This window comes from Equus asinus, chromosome 21 (genome assembly GCF_041296235.1).
Source record: "Equus asinus isolate D_3611 breed Donkey chromosome 21, EquAss-T2T_v2, whole genome shotgun sequence".
Taxonomy (NCBI): domain Eukaryota; kingdom Metazoa; phylum Chordata; class Mammalia; order Perissodactyla; family Equidae; genus Equus; species Equus asinus.
Window position 1 is genome coordinate 57,867,063 of NC_091810.1, and position 22,821 is coordinate 57,889,883.

The 22,821-nt window shown below is 51.0% G+C and overlaps 1 protein-coding gene across 1 annotated transcript; it reads left to right on the top strand.

Annotated features, from left to right (window-relative positions):
• Positions 1–10,292: 10,292 nt before the first annotated feature.
• On the top strand, positions 10,293–22,432 carry CSRNP1 (cysteine and serine rich nuclear protein 1). Its single transcript, XM_044754698.2, has 5 exons — positions 10,293–10,485; positions 16,935–17,188; positions 19,063–19,322; positions 19,835–20,149; positions 20,245–22,432. The coding sequence occupies exons 2-5, from the start codon at positions 16,975–16,977 to the stop codon at positions 21,223–21,225; spliced, it is 1,770 nt and encodes a 589-aa protein (XP_044610633.2). The 5' UTR covers positions 10,293–10,485; positions 16,935–16,974; the 3' UTR covers positions 21,226–22,432.
• Positions 22,433–22,821: the final 389 nt, after the last annotated feature.

Genomic DNA, 22,821 nt, shown 5'->3' on the forward strand with positions numbered 1-22,821 from the left:
GGCATTAGCTCCCTGGTGCTGCCAGCCTGCCCTGTGTGCCAGCGGAGCAAGGTTCTGTGGTCCGAGAAATGCCCCCAGGCTGAGAATCGCATGTGTTTGCAGTGAGAAGCCACCGGCACACGTGAAAATTGTGAGGGTGAGGGGACAAGAGTAGGGCATGGGCAGGGCCTGCTACACAGACAAGCCATTTTGTTCATGGACATGTTCATAAATGTGAGAACAGCAATAATTTCCATGGAAATCCCATTACCTTTGTAATAACTATCATGGTCTTGTAGGTGCACCTATGCCACCAGAACTGGGTTGGCCAGTTCAGCTGAGCTCATAGTTAGTAAAGAGAATGACATTAACTGTAGTTCAACTTGCTAAAATATTTTTACGTTATTGTTTACATTTGTTATATTTCCATTTGATTGTTGCTATTATATGGTAGTATGGCCCCAAATCATGAAGATGGATCAGTAGTTCAAAAGAGGTTCATTAAACCAAAAAGTAGTATTGAAAATAGTAACAAAAATATTGTACTATGAAATGTGATTATATATACCAGGGTAGATGAGTGTGTAGAATAAGATGATTTTACACACTCAGAAAAAAGTGTGAATCAGAAAGATAGATATGGGAATGAATATTTGAAAATGGGATTTTATTAGGTGGTAGTGCATTTCCTTTAGTCCCTGAGGCATCATCGATTATGAAACTTTGTCAAATAGTGGCCTGTAGCCCAATGAGACTTTTCCATCATGTTCACATCAGCAGGTCCTGTAAGCTAGTTAGAAAACCAATCGTCTTTCCAGAATAAAGGTAAAATAATAATGTCCAGTGTGATGACGATGCATTTTGTCCCTAACAACAGAGAAAAGAGCAAAACCAGAGAAGCATAATCAAGGTTGTCCAATTTACAGTGAAAACCAACACAGTTCAAATTGTGGCTTGTAAATTGAGTCATAGGCTACTGATGAAAAGCAAAACAACCTCTTGACAAAATTACTCGATCAAACAACACTTTTGAATTTCTCATAAAATCAATGGCACATAGTGTGAAAGAGCAATTGCTGTCCTGAGTGAGTGCTAGCAGACAATTGGCTTTATTGTTGTATAACACCATTTGTGGCAAGCCTTGTCCATTGTTCATCCAGAATTTATTCCATCCCTTCTTTCTTGATAACAGATTCCTGATTTTGATCCTGCACCAAGGCCTCCAGTCTCAGGCAACTGATTACGAGTGGTCTAAATCAATGATGACCAGCCCATTTCTCACTTTCCTAGTCTCCTTTGCTGCTACAGGAGACCATGAGACCCAGTTTTGGCCAATGAAATATGATGGGAAGTCTGCTGAGGGTACTTTCATGAAAAAAAAATTTTTGTTAATAAAATAGGTGTATGTGCTGGTACCCCTCTTCTCCTCCTTCCTAACTTAACCATGGTCGGGATGCCTAGTGCTGGGCAGCCCCATCCTGCAAATATGAAGCAACTAGCACAAGGTGAAGGCTGAGAATTCTAGAGACACCCACACAGTCATTACCCAATGTCAGTGGCTGCCTACTTCCAGCCTTGCTGTTACAGAAGCAAATTCCTCTGTTTAAAGCCACTATAATTTGGGTTCTCTGTTACTTGTAGTTGAAAACATTTCTAATAAGTGTACCACTGAGGTGTCAGCTCTCCACATATTTTCAGAAAACACATGAGGGAAATGTACCTGATAAGTTTTTGTTCTATTTATCACAGAATTCCTTTGCAAAATAAGATGAATGAGCTTCTGGCTTCCAGTTGGGTTCAACCATGGGGAACCCCCACAGGAAAAGGAGAGGGAAGAGAGTGAGATGAAGGCATTTTGTCCCTTGATTCCCTGCCTGTGAGTCTCCGTGGGTTAGATGTATGCTACAACAGGGGCCACTGCTCCTCCCAAGGCAGCCAGCCCACTCTACTCAGTTCTCTCCCTTCGGGTGACCACTCCTCCTTTCTCCTTCGGGTCTATTGGTGGTAACAGCCCTGCTGCTGCTCCTCCAGGTTATTGTACCATCTCTTGGGGTGCTCCTACACCCACACGTTTGCAAATAGTCCCTTTGTGAATAAGCTTTCCTAAATCATCCTATTTTGAGTGTGCCATTATCTGTTGGTACGCTGACTGATCAACCAGCTTCAATTCACAGATTTAAAAGAGTTTTCTCCCCCACACAAAAAAAACCTTGCATCTGAACACCAACCACACCCCACTGTATTCCCGAAGACCAGCTGTCAGGCAACAATCTGGCTCCTGCTCTCGATGTGTGTAGAAACAAACAGCGAGAAGAGTCAATGCCCTCGATTCATGGCCTCTCCGACCGTGTCATTTCAGAATACTGTGCGGAGAAATGGACAGCGAGTAAAAGACACTGTTGAGCCAAATATGCTGGTTGTTGAGGGAAGGCTATTCGCATGAGGTTTTGAAATGAGATAAGCTACAGCATCCCTTTGTGGCACTGATAGCTGTCTGCCGTAGATGGCTAGCTTGAGCAGCATCTCAGTGGGACGTTCAGTATCTTGATGACCCGGAACCTTTGGCTTGAGGGCGAGACCATCACCATTTGTCATGTTGTGTATTAGACATCAAGAATTTGAAGACAGAACTGTGGTGCCAAGGCTCAGCCTTCAAGAATATGACTCTTTCCATACATTTGTAGGTTTTCTTCTCTTGGCAGAGAAATAAATCAACATAAAGGCAACCACTAGAAAAATTAAAAACAGACTGAAACCTTCAGACCATCAGACAAAAATACAAACACGTGTACATACACATGCATATCAAAGAAAACCAAAAAATACACATAGTAAAACATAGAAAACAGAGGGAGCATTAAAATAGAAAATAAATCAGAAAGATAAGATGACAGAATTAAGGTTAATATATCAAGAAATGTAAATGGGATAAATAAATCCATCCTAATAATAGAAAAAAGATTCTCCTATTGGATCATAAAATAATGTCCTATTGTATGTTGTATAGAAGAAATGCATCTTTACCAAACTAACTCAGAAAAGTTAACAGTAAAATATAAAGCAAGGTATACAAGAAAACATTCAGCGGAGACTGCAATATTACCATCAGTCAAGGTTAAATTCAAAATAAAAATGTTGAATGAGACAAAAGGAAGTTAAACAGGAGAGAGAGCAGTATCCATATTAAGAATCTAGTTTTCAGAAATCTCTATGCACCAAATAGCATAGCTTCAAAATCAAGAATAAGATAAGATAGTTAAGAATAACAATATACAGAAAATGCAAGTAGAAATTGGATGAAACACAAGAGTAGATTTTAATTGACCCCATCGGCTCACGATCTATCAAGAAAACAAAAGATAAGGAGGAATGTGGAGGGTATGAATTGTAATTAAATATGATTGAATTTGAGATGCAAAAATCTCAAATAAAATGCTAGCAAATATAAATCAACAATGTCCCAAAAACATCATTCATCATATCCCTGTGAGTTCATCCTAGTAATGCAGGTGGTTCAATAACATTATGGAATCTCTAATAAAATTGGCCATATTAATAGATCAAAGGAAAACTATATAACATCTTCTCGATAGATGTCTAAAAGACATTTGACAAATAACCCACATCCATTCCTGCTTAAAACCAACAAAACCATAACAGAATAGCAAAATTATGTATAGACGATGTGATTGAAAAATGCACAACCGTTAGAGACAGTAAGAGAATTCAGGATGGCGACAGTTTCCAAGGCTAATATACGAAACTCAGGAGCCTTGCTGTACATTAAAAAAATACAACTTATCAGAAAATATAATAGACAGAAATTGCAGTTACAATAGCAATCAAAAAGGTAAAATATTCAGAAAAATACTTAAAAGACATATAAGAGCCTTTACAAAGATATTAAAATTATACAGGGAACATTCTATACTGTGCTTTTGAATAGAAAGGCGTGATATTATAAAAATGTCAGTGCTCAATTAATCTATTAATTCAGTGTGATTCTAATTAAAATACTCAACGGACTTTTTTGTTTGTCAGGTGTGGAACTTGTTAAAAATGATATGCAATTCAAATGGAGAAATACATAAGAGCCAGGAAAGCCCTGAAAAAGAAAAGTAATACATTGGGACTACACTATCAGATGATAAAACACATGATGAATTTATAATTTGTAAAGCAATTTGGTACCCAAAGATGAAATAGACAACCAGTGGACTAGAATAGAAAACTAGAAACAGACTCCAATACACATGAGAATTCAATTTCTGTTTAAGGTGACCTTAAAATTAGAAGAGAAAGATGGTAAGAAAATTAACTAATCATTTGGGGGAAAAAACAAAGTGGGAACCCTATTCCATTCCTAAGTCAAAATAAATTTCAAATGGATAAAGTATTTATATATTAAAAATAAGACCATTAAACTCTAGAGAAAAGAATAGGTCAATTTATTTATAATATTATGGTAGGGAATGCAGCACAGAAAACCCAGGATCCCTAAAGTAAATATTTAAGAAATTTGAGTACATAAAATTTGAAACTTCTGTCTGGTAAAACATGTTATAAACCAAGGTAAAAAACAAACCGGGAGTAAGCACAACATGTGTGACAGACAGGACAGTTCATCTCCTTAATCCTCAAAGACCTAAAGCAACCCAATACAGAATCAGCAAAGAATGTAAACCAGTGGCTTAGAGAGAAAGACAAACGGGTTACAGAAGTCTCAGCTTCACTCATGATTAGAGAAATGCCAATTAAAACAGTAAGGTGTCTTCTTTGTTTCTCCTACCAGATTGGCAGAGGTCAATAAGTGTGATAATACCCAGTGCCAGGGCGGGCGTTGGGAAACAGGCATGCTCAGGTACCATTGGTGGAGAGTGAAACTGGTGCAATGTTTAGGAGGGTGATTTGGTAATATCCGTCAAACCCTTTGACCCAGCGCTCAACTGCTCAGATTTTTAATCCACAGATCTACACTCCAAAGTCTTTCACTTTCAATAAACATCAACGTTCAAGTAATATGCCTGAAGACACTCCTCTTTCCTGGGTTTTGCTTTCCAAGGCCTTAGCTCAGTGGATGTCAAACTCTGATGTGCACCAGAATCAATGGAGGGCTGGGTAGCACACGAGTTGCTGGGCCCCACTCCTGGTTTCTGAGTCAGTGGGTCTGGGAAGGTCCCACGAGTCTGCATTTCTAACAAGTGCTCAGGTGATGCTGCTGCAGCTCATCCGGGAGCCACATCTTTAGCCTGTTGCAGGGACTAGGTGGGGGGCGGGGGTGGGGACTGGAGAGGTGAGTTCCTTTGAGGAGAAGGAAGAAGAGGCAAGGCGGAGAGGAGCATGCTCTCCCCAGGCCTGGGGAGAATAGGAGGTTGCAGGGTGGGGTTGTCCAAAGATGAATGTTTGAGCCTCCTAAGGAGACAGGACCTTAGTTCCTGCTCCCAGCCTCACTTAAGACTCTTTCCTTTCCTCTCCACTACCAAGGGTGGCTCAGAAACAGCAGAGCCCACCACCTACTTTCAGTGAGTCCATAAGCCAGGAGAGGGGCATATTAGCCATAAGCAGACAACATGGACAGAAAATCAGAGAGCCAGGCCGTCCTGGACAGGGGACGGCATCCCCATTCCTTAGACGAGCCTTGGAGGCAGCACATGGGAGAGAGTTTCCCTGTTGACTGAGGTCAAAGTTCTCCTGGGGAATCAGCTACTTTGATTTGATTTTGAAATAACATCTTGTCAACAAGTGGTGCTGGGGAAACTGGTTTTTCACATGGAAATAATGAAGTTGGACTCTGACCTTACACCATATACAAAAGTTACTCTAAATGGATCAAAGTCCTACATGTAAGAGCTAAAACTATAAAACTCTTAGATGCAAAAAAAATAAACTTCCTTGCACCTACGAATCACAATGGAATAAGATTCCCACTCGTTACACTCATTTAGATGTCAAGAAACTTACACAGTTGAACCTGACCTGGGAGCCCCAACTATCCTTCATTGGTCAGGAGGTAGACTTTCTGGAAAGGCTGAAAACAGCAGCACCCAGTTCACAATGAAGGCACCATGATCATTGTTCCCTCCCCCACTCCTTTTATGAAGGTAAAACTTCCATACAGTGAAGTGAACACATCTCCAGTATAGAATTTGAATCTTTACATATGTCTGTGCCTGTCCAACCACTGCCCAGATAGAGATACAGAACACCTCCACCACCCCAGAAGGTGCTTTCGTGGCCCTTCCCAGTCAATATTCCCAAAGGTAACGTTATCTTTCACTGTGATTTGGTTCTGCCTGTTTTTAAACTTCATACAAATAAATGGAATTATAATTATGCTTCTTGTGTGCTTGGCTTCTTTTACTCAATATAAAGTTTTTAAGATTCAGCCCTGTGGTGCTGGCCCAGTGGGCAAGCAATTAAGTTCACGCGGTCCACTTCAGTGGCCCAGGGCTTCACTGGTTCAGACCCTGGGCACAGACCTAGCACCACTCATTAAGCCATGCTGAGGCAGCGTCCCATATAGCAGAACTAGAAGGACCTACAACTAGAATATACAACTATGTACCGGGGGGTTTTGGGGAGAAGAAAAAAAAAAGAGGAAGATTGGCAACAGATGTTAGCTTGGGGCCACTCTTTAAAAAAAGCTTTCAGCCCTGTCATTGCATGAGGCAATTGCTTGTTCTTTTTCATTGCTGTGTAATATTCCTTTGTATGATAAATCAGAAATCGTTTCTAGTCACCTTTTAGACATTTGGGTTTTTTCCATTTTCAGACTGTTATAGGTAAAGCTGCTATAACATTTTTGTGTCTTTTGGTGGACATAAGTAGCTTGTTTCTCTTAGGTATATATTGAGGAGTAGAATTACAAGATCATAGAGTTTACCTACGTTTGGCCTTACTAGGTCCTGCCCAATTATTTTCCAAACTGATTGTATCATTTTACCCTCCCACCAACAATGTATGATAAGTCAGGTTAATTCTCAATCTTGTCACATATGGTACAGTTTTTTTAATTTGTCCTTTTAATTTTTGTCTTTCTGATGGGAATGCATCATCAATTTTTAATTTTTAAAAATATTGATTTAAGGGGTAAGCCCGGTGGTGTAGTGGTTAAGTTCGTGTGCTCCACTTCGGTGGCCCGGGGTTCACCAGTTTGGATCCCAGGCATGGACCTACAACTGCTTATCAAATCATCCCACATATAAAAAGTAGAGGAAGATGGGCACAGATGTTAGCTCAGAGCCAATCTTCCTCAGCAAAAAGAGGAGGAATGGAGTGGATATTAGCTCAGGGCTAATCTTCCTCAAAAAAAAAATTTTTATTTAAAACTAGTTATTTTTTATTTACCTAAAATGGGTGGTCCACGGATACTGACTGTTTGAGAAACTTGGTGGATTCTCCTAAGTATTCAGAAATTCCCTGAGGATGTGTGGGTGTGTTTCTGCCTATGTATGTGCCATAGTCACAGATGGATGCTGCTCGAGACCCCACCCTTCTTGCCTTGGAACAGACTCTTCATTTCCCCACCAACAGGAAGAACTTAGCTGGGATCCCAGAGGAAGATGTTTCCCATCACCAGCAACATCTGGGGAACATCTGGTGAGCCCATTCCAGGACAGAGAGATGCTTTTCTGGAGAAAACACATCACTTATTTGATTCTTTTTATTCTCCTGTATTTTCCCTTATGTTCTCTCCTTTTCTTCCTGTCCCCCAAACCCCATCACCCACCAGGCTCCCTGCTCTAAGCCTCCACACTGGCCCCTGACAACTCCCTGCCCTGCTCTCTGTCCTGTCTGGTTTCCCCAATACACAGCCCAGCAGGATGCAAACTTAGGCAGCCCAAGAGACCCTCATTATCTCTAGTGCTCAAAGCTGCCCAGTTCCCTGATCAGCAGGCAGCATCTAGAAGATGCTCAAGAAATAACTTGAAGAAACTCAAGAAATGTTGTAGCTGGTGGGGTTCTCTGGTCCAATGCCCTCACTTTACCAATTGGAAGACTGAAGGAGAGAGAGAGAGAGGAAGAAAGTAAACTAGAATTCTACTCTAAGTCACAGAGACCCCGTTTCTCCTGCGGACCTGGCCAGTGGATTAGAGGTAGGAAGGAGGCAGTGGAAGAAAGGATTCCTCTGGACCAGCAAAGTCTGCAACCAGCAGCCACAGGGAGAGCACAGCTGTGTCTGAGGGGGTGGTAGGAGGGTGGCCACCAGCCATCATAGGCCTAAGGGCTAAGTCACCTCTAGCAACTGACACCCAGCTCTGTCGCCTTTAAACTCTCTCCTGAGCTATCTCAGTCACACCCATGGCTCCCAGGTACCGGCTGTATGCTGATGACCCTTCCATCTCCACTTCCAGCCCTGCCCTCTTCTTGAGCCCCAGCTCCCTGTACACATTCACTAGGTACATTTAATTTATTCAACAAGTTCTTACCAACCACTAAGGACAGTTAGACACAGCCCCTGCCCTCCCATGGCTCACAGACAACACACAAGGAAACATACAAGTAAACCATACAACTAAGTGGGTGCAACGCAGGTGCAGGCTGGAGATCAGCATCTTTGGAAGTTTGAACCAGGATGAGCAGGACACAGCCCCAAGAATTGACCACTGGCAAACAGGCTGGATTGCGGTTATCAAGGGTGTAGGTGGGAGTGTAGAGGTCAGGCTGGAAGAAACTCAATGAGACATAGAACAGAATACGTCACGTGTCAATTAAAACTAGATACACTGTACCAATGTGACATGCACAATGTACAAGTAAAAAGACATGTACACACATTAAAGACATCTAAATGGAGGAGCAGAGAAGGGAGCGTGGGATGGGAACCTGCAGAGAGAGAGGTGAGGCTGCCAAGGTGGGCAAGGGCCAGATTATTCTGGCTTTGTATGCCCTATGGAGCTGAGACTTCATCCTGAGGGCGCTGGGAAGTACTGGAAGCTGGGATCCAGCCGTCCAGACACCTCTCCCTGCATGCCCTCCAGGTCCACACACCCAAGGCATCCAGGAAGGGCACGGGCTTAGCTTCCCCCAACCTGCGTTCCCCACATTGTTCTTCCCTGGAAAGATAAAGGGCGGCAGACCCTTTGTGGCCTCCTCTACATACGCCCCTGGGGCTGCAGAAGGGCCCTCACCATCATCTCCACTCCAGGTGCCATCCAGGCAGGACAGGTCACTCCCACCCCCACCTGGAGGAAGGCAGAAAGGAATCCAGAGGGCTGGGCTAGTCCCTGACAGCATTCATCTAGGACAGTCAGGGAAGAACCCAGAATGCAGCAGGAGCCAGACTGGGAGGGGGAGGGTCAGGCTCCCAAGAAGGCTCCCTGGAGGAGGCAGTGCAAGCTGAGTCCTCAAAGGCGATGGGCTTGTGAAAAGCAGCGAGAGGGCAGGAAGGGATACGGGACAGAGGGCCGGCTGCAACACAGGTGTGAGGACAGAAACGCTACAGGGCCGCGTGGTGGGTAGGCCTGGCCTAGCGGTTGGGAAGCGGGCAGAGGGTGTGCTCCCGGGCCGGGACTCGCTGCGGGGCTTGCACACACTTTCCCCTGCCCAGGAATACAGGGAGAGTTGGCCCCTAGTCAGGAAAGGCCTTGGCGGGAGCCGAGAAGGCACTGGGCCATTTTAAGTGGCCAGGATCTGGCTCGAAAGAAACCAGCCTTTTTTTTAAGGGAGGGATGGGGTGGGAATGGGGTAGGGGAAAGCTGGTTCCAAGAACCAACTGAGAGCTTCTGCGCGGTCTCTGGCCCGTGGGGAGAGGTGAAGGTCAGGTCCACAGATGACTTTCTCCCCCTCCCGCCTGCTTGCTCCCCCCATCCCCGAACCCCCAGGTTCTTCTCCAGTCATAGTTTATTTTTCAGGCGGATCTGGGGGTGGGTGGTAGGGGGTGCACAGAGGGGGGAACTTTTAGATTGGATTATAGTAAACTGCCTGGGACCGGGCTGCGGTGAGAGCATGCAGGCGGCCTCGGCACTGCCACCTTCTCGCCGGGTGGCCCTCAGGACGCTCGGCGCCTCTCTGGGCCTCAGTCTACCCATCTGTAAAAGGGGGTCGCGGGGGGGGGAGTGGGCATCTTTACGACCCTGCTCTGCCGGCTTGCAGCGTCGGCGACTTTAGGAAACTGCAGGCGAGGGGACACGGAGGGCAGCGGGCGGTCGAGGCGCCGTCGCGGGGTCAGAGTCTGCGGGGAGGCCCGCGGCGCGGCGCCCGGCCGGGCGGGGGAGGAGGCGGCGCCTCCGGGGCGGGGCTGCGGGCGGCCGGGCAGCCTGGCGGGAGGCCCGGCGTGCGTCAGCGCCGTGAGCCCCGGAGTTTTCCACTGACGAGGAGGGCGGAGCGGCGGGCGGGGCCGGGTGCAGCCAGTCTCCCGCCGCCGCCGCCGCTGCCGGACGCGCAGAGCTGGGGCGGCTGGGCCCACAGCTGCCCGGCCGAGCGGACGCAGGGGCGCGGCGCGAGGGGCGTCCCCGGGCTGGACGAGGGTGGCGTGGCTGTCTTCGGCGAGCGCCCGGATCGCAGGTGAGCGCGGAGGGGCTCCGGCCCGGCCGGATGGCACCTTGGGGAAGGGGCGTCCCGCGCGGGTGGCACTGCTCCTCCGGCCCCTGCCATCTGCCCCTCGCCCCCCGGAGCAGGCGCCGGGGCGGGGACAGCCCAGCCCGGCCCCAGCCTGAGCGCACGGCCGGAGTCCGGGGCTGGGGGCCCGGGAGGCGAGAGTCATAGGTTTTCCGCTCCCCTCCCCCGCCACCGGTCCCCCCGAGAAGTCACGGCTCCCCGAGCTCGGGGCGGGGGGCGGCCGAGCCGAGGTTGCGCGCGGGTGGCGGGGTGACGGGTTGCGCGCGTCCGCGGGTGAGTTCCCTTTTGACCCAGTTGCCTGAGAACTTTTCAGAAGTTCCTCGCGTGGCCGGAGCAGGTGACATTTGTCGCCTTCCTCCTCGGGCTCCCCCCGGGGGCGGGTGCCGGGGCTGCGGCGCGTGCCTGGCGCCCCCGGCTGGCGGGGGTCAGGGAGGGAGTGGAGGGGTGAGCGAGGACTGAGGCTCCGTGAGTCACGGACCCCGGGAGGGAGGGAGGGATTGTGTCGTACGCTCACCTGTTTGTCAGTCACCGTCACACGCGGAGGCCACCGCTGTGAGTCACGGGCGCAGCTACCCCGGCCACCCGCGGGCACACGTAGGTTCTCTCCCACGCACTTCTCCCTTCCCCGGCACGTACTTCCTCCCGGTCCTCAGTTTCCCCTCCCCGGGGGCCCTTCCACAGGCACGCACTGTTGAGATGCCCACACGACAGCAGCCGTCACACACTTAGTCACTCCTGCTCCCTGGCATAATCACACACATAGCCCACACTCCTGACACAAGAGGGTCCCTCCCGGGCTCACTGCCCACCCGACACCTCCACTCGGATGTCTCATAGTCCTCTGGAACGGAACTCATCACCTCACCCCCAAATCCTTGACATCACTGCCCTCTTCGGTCTCCACGTCCAGCAGTCTGTTCCCCTTTCTCCTGTGCCCTTGTCCTGTCATCTGTCACCTAGCTCGGGCAGCGCCGTCCAACCGGTCACACCCCCTCCCATCCCCTCCAGTCCCGGTGCTGAGCCATCTTTTTAAAATGCAAATCTGGTATTGTCACTCCCTACTTAAACCCTTGTGTGGCTTCCTGTGCCCTCAGGCTAAAGCCCGCCCTGTCAGCCCTGGCGCCTTTCCCTCCTCCCCACTTTATCTCTCCCCCCTCAAGTCCCTCACACTGCCGTGGCCCCTCTCTGGAACTCTTCCTACATCCTTCCTCGGAGGGACCTGTCTTCACCCCTAGCTGTGCCCCTCCTGCCTCACTCCTCCCACCCTCCATCCGAGCCCTCAACCCTGGTTTGCAACTGATTATACTCCTTTCCACTAAACTCAAAGCTCAAGGGGGCAGCACTAGTGTATGTCTTGCTCCCTGTATGCCCAAGTGCCTGACACAGTGCCTGGCACGTCTTAGGAGCTCAATAAGTATTTGTTGAATGAATGAATGAATGAATGAGAGTGAAGGAGGCCTCACTTACGTGCAGGAAGCAGTCACTGTCAGGTGCAATTTCCCTTCTGCAGGAGCAATTGCCTCACAGAGCCAGCAAACATTTGGCACCTACCCAGTGCCAGGCCCTGGAGGCCAAGGCTGAGGAACTGTCCCCTCCCCCAGGATTCACTTCCACAGGGATGGGTGGGGGAGGGGTGTGTCTGTGCTCTCTGGGTTGCCTAGGCTGTTTTTCCAGCCAATCCCACTGGGGGCTCTTGGTGCTCTGAGATGCCCTCCCCTTCTCCCAGGAAGTAGCTCCTGAGGGCCTCGGGTCACGTGGCCCCAGGTGTTAGAGGGGGAACTGACCCAGTCTGGCCAAGGCCTGGGGCTCTGAGGTTAAAGGATGCATTCTTCAGATTCCTGGAGGAGGACGGAGGCAGCTGAAGGTGTCCCTTCCCCAATGCCAGCCCTGGCTGGGGGGGTCGGGCATTGGGACTGCTGGAGTGCGCAGAGGAGTTGGTGTGACTCTTCAGAGCCCTGGAGATATTCCCCCCTCCCTCCCAAACAGCCTTTGTTTGCTTGGTGTCCAGGGTGAGGTGGCCTTTCCTGGATTCACACCATGTGGCCTGAGTGTGTAGATAGTTGTGGCAAGTAGGGTGGGGAGGCGTCCCCCCTTGTCCTGGGCTGTCAGCGCCAGTGTGTGGTGGCAGGAGGGCAGCCTGATTCTCAGGGCCCAGGCAGATCCCGGAAGAAGCCTGGTTCTCTTTGATTCAGGGCCTGTCTCCGGGGCTCTTCAGGGGTGTGGTATTTCTGTCTGAGCCAGCTCCTGGGAATTGCTTTTCCTTCCTCCAGGACCCTAGGAGGGGGCTGTGCTCGCCCTGGGAACAGTGCCATGGTCGGGATCTTGATTCCTGGGTAGCTGCTGAGGGCCCCTCCCCCACCCTCTGACTCACTGTCTGACACTTTTCTTGGACTCTTTCACTATCTTTCATTCCTTTTCTGACTTGGCCTCTCCTTGTCTCTGGCTGAGTCTTTTTGTCTCATCTCCTGCCTCTGCTTCTCTCAGCCTCTGGATTCCCAGGTGGGACAGCCACGCAGGAGATCCAGGGGCTCTTTCCCTTCCCCCCACCCCAAGGGCATATTAGGGAGGAGATGACTTCTCATTTCATCCCAGGTCTGCAGATCCTGCTAGGGGTTCCTCAGGAGGACCTGCAGCACGGCCCAAGCAAGCCTCCTTGGGTCCCTGTTTTCCTGTCTGCAGCCTTGGAGCTTATCACCCCTCACCTGAAGTTCCCATTCTGTAGACATGCTTGAGGCAGAGCCAGGGTGTCTGGCTGGAACCTGCTTCCTTGACATCTCTTTCTCTCTCTGTTTACTCTTGGGGAGCAGGGAGCCTCCTGAGATGCCTGTAGCCTAAGTTTCCTCCTCCTGCCCGCAGAGCCATCCCTTTCTGGGTACCATTCTTACTTAACCCCTCTGATGCAGGCTAGGGGATGGGCATGTGCTCCCCGCCCCCCACCCCCCAAACTAACTGTGACAGGAACAGGAGAAGATCATGCTGACCAGTGACACCCAGGGACCTCATGTACCTGAATCTTGTCTCTGTTTATACCTGATACACAGCGCCGGCCCGTTTACCACTGCCGGTCCTCAGGTACCTTCTCTATGCCTGACTCTGTTGTAGGCACGGGCACAGTGACAGCCAGGTAGAGGGACCCTCAGCCTGGTGTGAGGGAGATGAGCAGTGAGGCTGTTGCAGGATGGGGAGATAAGGGCTGTGATAGGGGAATCCCAGGGTCCATGGAGCCCAGAGAGGCATGTAGTCACTGAGGAGGGCAGGGGGTCTCAGGGAGGCCCTCTTGGAGATGACTTCTAAAGTGAGGTCAGGCTGGGTTCCAGCTTGGGCAAAAGCCAGGAGGTGAGCAGGGCAAGGCCATTAGGGGAACTGCAAGTTCAGCTGGGATATAAAGTAAGAGGAGGGTGGGGAGAGTCTTGCACTATGAGTCTGGAAGGGAGGCAACAGCCAGGCCTGCATTGGCCTTTCCTGGAATTCTAGACTTGATCCTAAAGACAAGCTTCCCCAAGGGGAGCTATGGAGCGCTTCTAAGCGTGGGGGTGGCAGGCTGATCTGATATGTGGTTTAATAAGATCACTCTGGCTGCAGGTTAAAGACTGGCTGCAGGGAGAGGGCAGGAGCAGAGGCAGGGGACATGGGTAGTAGCAGAGACATAGGATAATGAACTTGTAAAATTGAAGGTGACATACATAGAATGCATGAAGTATATGAATCTTACACAGCTAGATGAATTTTTAGTTTTAGACACCTGTGGAACTACCACCCAGATCAACATGGAACATTTCAAGACTCTCCCAGAAGATTCCCTCATGACTGTCCCCAGTGCATGCCCCAGCTCCGCTACCCCGAACCACTGTTCTGCCTTCTATCATCACTGACTGGGTTCTCCTTTTGCTGAACTTCATTCACATATATTCTGGTTCTGGCTTCTTTCACTCAATGTGATATCAGGCAGGTTCATCTGTGTGCTCATCCTGTTTCTTTCTTTCTTTCTCTTTTTACAGTGCAGAATTACACATTCACTGAGCACTTATCACTAAGAACTTGAGTGTATTGATTCATGTAAACCTCCCAACCCTTTAAGGTTTTCAGACAAAGAATTGGAGATACAGAGAAGTTAAGGAACTTGCCTGGGGTCACCCAGCCGAGCCAGCGTTCAAATGCAGGCAGTCTGGTTCTGGAGTCAAAGTTCTTAACACTGCTGGGTGGCCTCCACGGTGTCTACTGCGTGTGCCTGGCCTTGTGTGCATTAAATGAGCGAATGTGTGCTTCCAGGATGTGGATGTGGGGAGAGGGAGGCGGGAGTGGAGGGTGACTGCAGGTCTGGCTTGAGTAACTGGGTGGGTGGCAGTGCTGTTACTAAGATAGGGAGCACAGGAAGAGGAACAGATGGCACGGGGGGTTGGGGGACAGAGACAAAGGGTTCGATTTGGGGCCTGCGGAATTTTGTTTCTAGGGACAGCCAGGCCGAGATACCAAGTGGGCATTTGGTTTTGGGGAGTGTCAGTCTTGGAGGTGTGATTAGGGCGGCCTTCAGCAGCACCTCATAGACAGCATCCCTAGTTTGGGAAAGGATAGGGTCTCCCAGCAGGACTGTGGTGGGGACAAGATGTGTGGGTGTGTTTTGTCCATGTGAGTTTCTGTGTGCCTGAGTGTCTTGTGGTCTGTATGTGTGTGTGCCTGGCTATGGGTCATGACTTCCCCCAACTCCTGGGAGAGCCTGCAGGTCAGCTGGGAGCTCAGTTGTTTTTGTTTGTGGTTTGACCCTGGGAGGGAGGGAGCCACGCCTGAGAAACCACCCGCTGAGAAGCCCCCCGGAAACACCTGTGCGGCCTCTTCCCCTGGGGCCCAGCGTGGAGGGTTGGCGAGGAGGGAAGCTCTCCTGCCTCTCTGGTGCCTGCCAGGCGAGGCTGTCCCCGGACGGATTTTATCGATTTTATCTAGCAGGTCGGTGACAGCACACCCTCTAGGTCTAGGATGCAGGGACTTCATGGAAGTCATGGCAAAAGGGGTCGTGTTTGGAAAGGACACCTGAGCGGGGAGAGGGCCAGCCTTCTGGTTGGTTTTTCCTGTTCTCTCTCATTTCCTGTGATGGCAGTGGGGGAAGGGCTCCCCAGCACTGGGGCCTCTGCATCGTTTCCCCTTCCTCCTGTGACCTCCTGAGGCCCAGCCTTGAGTGCCAAAGGACACAGGATGCACAGAGAGACAAGGTAGTTGTGCTCAGCCCATAGGACTGAGTCCTTTGGGGATTCCCAAGCAGTGGAAGGGGCTCCTATTTGCTGCAGCATTTAGGGGAAGGAACCCCAAGTTCCCTCCACCCGGATGAGGCCAGCCAGGCTGTGGGAGTCTCTGGTTGTACTCCCGCGGAGGGCTGAGACCCTCAAAGGGGAAACACAGAGAGCCGGGTGTCCTGGGGTGCTCCGAGTCACCGAGCTACAGACAGGAGAGAGTGGGACACTGTCTTGGCTGGTCAGTTTCACTAGAAGTGTTTTTTTTTTTAAGGGTAAAAAATAATTTCCAAAGGAATAACTGCAAACAAACTAGGTTAGATATTGGAATAGAAGGCAGGATGTAGGTGAATTTTTAAGATCAAACAAGAGATGTTAAAGAGACATGAAGCCTGCATGGCTCCGGTCCCACAGTCAGGCCTGGAGGCAGGGGACTTCTCCTGCGGGGCGGGGGTTTCTGAGGGAAAGTCTGAGCAGCTCCATCACAGGAGAAGAGGGGCTCAGGAAAGTCCTGGGTCTGGGAATTGAGGCCAATGTCAAAACCAGCCTGTTTCCCGGAGTGCCCTGGTCAGCCCGGCCCCAGAGGGAGGGCCTGCGGCCCGTATGTGTGTGTGTGTGTGTGTGTGTGTGTGTGTGTGTGTGCAGGGTGGTGTGTCTGTGGGTGTGCTGGGGGAGGAGGAGGAGGAGGAAGCAGAGCCACTGTACAAGGGCTGTGCAGGCTGTCGGTGCAGGCGGCCTCACACACACAAAGGCACACAGATGCGAGCCATGTGAATCACCCAGCCAGTGAGTCAGCCCCCAGGATTCCTGTCGGGGAATGAGCGAGGCTGGACTGCAGTCTGTGGGTCCATCTGTCAGTCTGATGTGTGCGTGTGTGAAGGTGGGTGGTAGGAGGTAGTGGGGAAAGGTGCCTGGCGGCGTCTGGGAGGGCTTTTGGGCAGAGGTGGTAGGAGTCTGCAGGCGCCAGGATGAGGGTTTGGACCTTGGTGCTCGCCCTTGTGCACAGAAGCCTCCTGGAGACGTGCCGCCTGCATGTAGAGCTCCGCAGGCCGGGTTGGGAGGACGAAGGGAGGGGACTTCTCAGAGGGTGACTGGGGGAGATGATGGTCATGGCTGAGGGCCCACCTCCTGCCCTCAGGCCTGCCACTTAGAGCTTTCTCCTTCCCCTTCCAGGCTGTCTGTGCCCAGAATCCAGAGCACCCCCTGCACCACCATGACTGGGCTGCTGAAGAGGAAGTTTGACCAGCTGGACGAGGACGACTCCTCTCTCTGCTCCTCCTCCTCCTCTGTGTCCTCCTCGGGCTGCCACTCTCGCTCCTGCTCCCCGAACTCCTCAGTCTCCCCAGCCTGGGACTCGGATGAGGAGGGCCCCTGGGATCAGATGCCCCTGCCTGGCCGTGACTTCTGTGGCCCCCAAAGTTTCACCCGTGAGTCCCCTCTCCCCTGGGGACCCCACCATACCCTTCTTCCTTCCTGAAGATAAATTTGGGGGGCACCCTAACAAATCCATTCCAGCCTCTGGAGGTTGTGTCCCCATGGCTTTAGCTCCCTACTTGGCTTTCCATAATATAGTGGTCACTCAGGAATGCCCACTGTCCAGAGGCACTTGGGCCCGGCTAGACTGACCTTTGCCCTTGGGACTCCCCAGCTCAGAAGACGTGCAGGACAGAGCTCCTCAGAGTGGCCCTCAGGCCTTCCTGCTCTGGCTCCTCCCTTCTGTTCCAGTTTCGTTCTCCAGCTTGTGCTCTGTCCTCCTACCAACTGAACTACTGGAGTCCCACGCCCCATACTTCTCCGCTGCCAGGCCTGTTAAGCCGGTCCCTCTCCTGTCACAATGCTACTCAGCTTTGCCCGAACATAGTGAAAAGGTTTTTTCCCCAGTTATTTTTCAAGCTGGTGTAATTCTGATTCCAAACTGACAAAGATGGCCCCAGAGCAGTGTTTCTCAATCTTATTTTTCATTATCGCTCCCCCCAATGCCAAGGAGCCCTTTTAGACATTATTTTTCCTAATCACCCCAACACAACATTTTCATATCACAGATATGATGTCTATGTATTATGTGTGTGTGTGTATATATATATATATATATGCATTATATATAAAAAAGGAATATAACTTTTAGCACATAGAATCTAACAGTATGTTGACTAAACTACTCTGGGTTTATTCTGGAAATACAAGGATGGTTTAATGTTATAAAATCCAGTCTTATAGTTTACCAAATGACTGTGTCAGAGGAGGAAAAACATGAGAGCCGCTATAGATGCTGAAAGCATGTTTGATAAAATCTAACATTCCTTCTAGATAAGACCCTTGGTAAGAAAGGAATAAGCAAATTCTATCTTAAATAATGAAAAATATGTGTCTCGACCCAAAAGCTGGCATTCTGATTAATGAGGAAATACTGGAAGCAGGGTCTCTGTGTCAGGAACAAGATGAGGATGCTGTCACCACTCTTAGTAACATTGTTCAGAAGTGCTAGCCATTCAGTTAGCAAGGAGAATAAGAATCCTACGTACTGGATTGGGACAGGCAAAACTGCCATTATTTGCAGATGGCTAACTACCTGGTGAATTTAAAAATATAAACGGAAAACCTTTTAGAAGGGAAATTCCCTCAGGTCTGGGTACAAAATTAATATATTAAGTTGAATTATATGGAATTGCTAATATTCAACAATTTTATGATAATTTTTATGGTTCAACCTAATAAAACGCAATAATATACCAATATATGTATAGACTATACCAATACATAGCCTACTAATCAATATACAATCAATAACTTATAAAGGGAAGGCCTTTCTAAGTCTGATACAAAATGCAGAAGCTATAAAGGAAAAGATCAGTACCTTTTTTTGTGACATCAACCTTAGAAATTATTTTGTAAAATGCCATGAACAAAAATAAAAGACTAAAATATTTGCACAGATAGGTTAGACAAATGATTAATATCTTTAATATTGTATATAAAGAGCTCCTACAAATAAATAAAAACTAGAAAACTATACAAGGAACCTATAAATAGCTAATAAAGATGGGAAAGATGTTTGATCTTACAAATGGCTCTCATTTGGACTGGTAAATAACAGTAAGCTGGTGTTGACATAGGGGTGGTGGTCGATTTTACCAGCTCCAATCCCAGCCAGGCTGGCTCCTAAATTCAGACTTATTCTTTTTGGGGGGTGGGAGGGAAGTGAGGGAGGTGCGAGGAGACACCGTTCAGCATCGTCTTCCTGGAGGTTATGCTGTTCCTCACGGAGAGCTAACGCCCTGCCCCTTCCCTGTCTGCCTTCCAGCCCTGTCCATCCTGAAGCGGGCTCCCCGCAAGCGCCCGGGCCGCGTAGCCTTCGATGGCATCACTGTCTTCTACTTTCCTCGGTGCCAGGGCTTCACCAGCGTGCCCAGCCGTGGCGGCTGCACTCTGGGTATGGCCCCTCACCACAGTGCCTGCCGCCGCTTCTCCTTGGCTGAGTTTACGCAGGAGCAAGCCCGCGCCCGGCACGAGAAGCTCCGCCTACGCTTGAAGGAGGAAAAGCTGGAGGTGCTGCAGTGGAAGGTGGGGAGACCCTCTACAAGGTCCATGCCCTTGGGCAGCTTCTGAAGTCCTAGCCTTGAGGGGCGGGGGCTCAGGGGTGGATGCCAGTTTGCTCCTTCTGTATTTGGGGAAAGAGGCCCATGGAGCCAGCGATTGCTTGATCAGGGTCTGTTGCCTGAATTACCTGCAGACAGTGGGGTGTGGAAGGGCTCGAGTTTGCTGCAGGGGCTGGGTCCAAGGTGCCTGAATCTATTTGACCTCACTGGGGAGGGGATGTGGGACTGATGCAGCATTGGGGGTGGGTGTATCTGTCTGGGTTGGGGAGGGGGTTTGTCCCTGAACTGGGAAGTGACATGTACAGGAAATCTCTTTGTAAATGCCCTGAGCGAGGTGTTCTTGGCTATCACTATGGTATCCACAGGGCGCAGCCCAGAGTAAGCACATGGGGAGCGTTTGTCGAGTGACTGATGGCTGTGAGGGCTAAGACCACATGTCTGTGCCTCTCACATCCCTCCTCTCTCCTGTGGATCCAGCTTGCAGAGGCTGGCGTACCTGAGACGGAGGCCAGCCCACCACTTACAGTGGACGCCATTGATGACGCCTCTGTAGAGGAGGACTTGGCAGTGGCCGTGGCAGGTGGCCGGTTGGAGGAAATGACCTTCCTACAGCCCTATCCAGCCCGGCAGCGGCGGGCCCTGCTACGGGCCGCCGGTGTGCGGAGGATCGATCGTGAGGAGAAGCGGGAGCTGCAGGCTCTGCGCCGATCCCGAGAGGATTGTGGCTGTCGCTGCGATAGGGTCTGCGACCCTGAGACCTGCAGCTGCAGCCTAGCAGGCATCAAGTGCCAGGTATAGTGTCCAGACCAGGCTGGGAAGGGAAGCCTGAGCTTGGGGACTTTTGGGGCTCCAGGGCATCCTCACTCATTTCTCTGCTTTCTCTGCAGATGGACCACACAGCATTCCCCTGTGGCTGCTGCAGGGAGGGCTGTGAGAACCCCAAGGGCCGTGTGGAATTTAATCAGGCACGAGTTCAGACCCATTTCATCCACACGCTTACCCGTCTGCAGCTGGAGCAGGGGGCTGAGAGCCTTGGGGAGCTGGAGGCCCCTGCCCCGGGGGGCCCACCTAGCCCTGATGAGCCTGTCTTGGCCCCCACTTTCCCACTGGCCAAGCCCCCTGTGAGCAGCGAGCTAGGAGACAACAGCTGCAGCAGCGACATGACCGACTCCTCCACAGCATCAGGCACCAGCGAGGCCCCTGACGGCCCCACCCACCCGGCCCTGCCTGGCCCTGGCTTCCCGCCTAGCGTGGATGATGACAGCTTGGCTCGAATCCTGAGTTTCAGTGACTCTGACCTGGGTGGAGAGGAGGAGGAGGAAGAGGAAGGGGGAGTGGGGAGCCTCGACAACCTCAGCTGCTTCCACCCGGCTGACATCTTTGGTACTGGTGACCCTGGTGGCCTGGCCAGCTGGACCCACAGCTGTTACAGTTCTAGCCTCACATCAAGCATCCTGGATGAAAACGCCAACCTGGATGCCAGCTGCTTCCTAAACAGTGGCCTTGAAGGATTGGGAGAAGGCAGCCTCCCTGGCACCTCAGGGCTGCCCAGCACGGACGCCGGCCAGAGCAGCTCAGTAGACCTCAGCTTGTCTTCCTGCGACTCCTTTGAACTGCTCCAGGCCCTGCCAGACTATAGTCTGGGGCCTTACTCCACCTCCCGGAAGGTGTCTGACAGCCTGGACAACCTTGAGGCACCCCATTTCCTCTTGCCTGCCTTTTCTCCGCCTGGGGATGCCAGCACTTGCTTCCTGGAGTCCATCATGGGCTTGTCCGAGCCAGCTGCCGAGGCCCTGGCTCCCTTCACGGACAGCCAGTTGTTTGAGGACGCTGCCCCAGCATCTCTGGTAGAGCCGGTGCCCGTGTGAGGACTAAGGTGCCTTTACCTGGCCCCAAGAGCCCTGTTGCTGCTTTGTTGTAATTTGGGGGCTCCCGAGGTCTATTATGTAATGGTTTCCCGTGGGCTGGCTCACCCACACGGGCACTCCTGATTTTCGTGCAACACTCTGGATTGATTTATTTATTTTTGTCACTTTCTGTGCTGAAGAGAGGGTGGGGAGGGGGCTTCCCCTCTCGGCTGCCCAGCCCCCGCACCCCCCCTCCCCCCAACTCGGTGCCCACACAGTCTCTTCCGCTTCTGCAGTGCTGTGCCAGGAAGAGGAGGAACCATGGCTCCCCTGGAGCTTTGCAGACCCCTTGTCGGTCTTGTATGATGTTCTTCAGCCCAAAGACAGCAAGACAGGGCTGAAATCAGCCACTTCTTACTGCTTCTCCTGCCACCCTGAGCCCTAGACCCTTGGGTGGCTGAATCCTCTGGACTGTGAAGACTATAATTTATTTCCATAATTTATTTGGAGACTAAGTGGCTTAGGCGTCTCCTGTCTGGCTGGTGGGCAGTGCTGGGGGTTGGGTGGGGCAGAGACCCCTCCGAGTCCCTTTTGCCTTGTAGTCCTGCCCTGTCTGGTGTAGACCAGGTGTGGATCTGAGCCCTAAGTCTACTATGGCAGCTGCTTGGCTCCAGATGGCTGAGCAGGCAGGGGCTGGCCTGGGACAGCATCTGGGCAGGGGGAGGGGCTGGGCTGACCAACCATGACCAAAACCCTGTGCTGCCCCATGCAGCCCCCTCTGCTTCCTGTCCTTTTCCCCATCTCCCCTGCTCCCAAAAGTTACAGCCTTTATTCCAGGCCCATGAATATAGGAGGGGGAAGCAGGAAGCCTAGAGAGGGCCAGGGACCAGGGCCCGCAGCATGCCCCTGACTACTATCTCAGGGCTTTCTGGGCACTGCACTCCAGCCTGGTCCACCTGCCCATGCCCTAAGGCCAGCTGGCCAGGGATGAGGGGTGGCTTCTTATGGCTTTTATGCCTTTCGTTTGCTGATACTGAATTCTGCATCATAATTTCTATATTGTCCCTGAGTATTAGAACTATAATTTATTCATTTTTCTCTGTGTCTGTGCCAAGAAGCCCAGGCTCTGGGCCTGCCCTCTTGCCCAGGAGGCCTTGCCAGCCTGCGTGCTTGTGGGAACACTTTGTACCTGAGCTTACAGGTACCAATAAAGAGGCTCTATTTTTAACAGTGTGGTCTGCGTTTGTGAAACAGGGAGCACGGGTCCACCCTCTGGAGGCAGTGGGAGGGAGGGGGAGACAGGCCCTGCAGGGCAGTGTGGACACAGGCTGTGTTAGGGATGGGAGTGGGGAACACAACACATTGGGCCTCCTTCCACGCAGGCCAAGCAACTTGGAGACAGGAAGCCAGCTAAGAGGCCGGCCAGGCAGAGGGAGCAGTTTTCCCCCTGGATGACCCCATCTCTCTCCAGTGGTCACCTGGGGTGGCCGTGGGGAGCAGCAGCAGGGCAGTCTTCTGAGATGGGGCTGTCTGCTTGGGATGGGAAAGGGCACACTCCTTCCCATTCACCCACCCTGAGCTGGGTAGGGGCGGGCAGTGGGATGTGGCTGGTGGAGG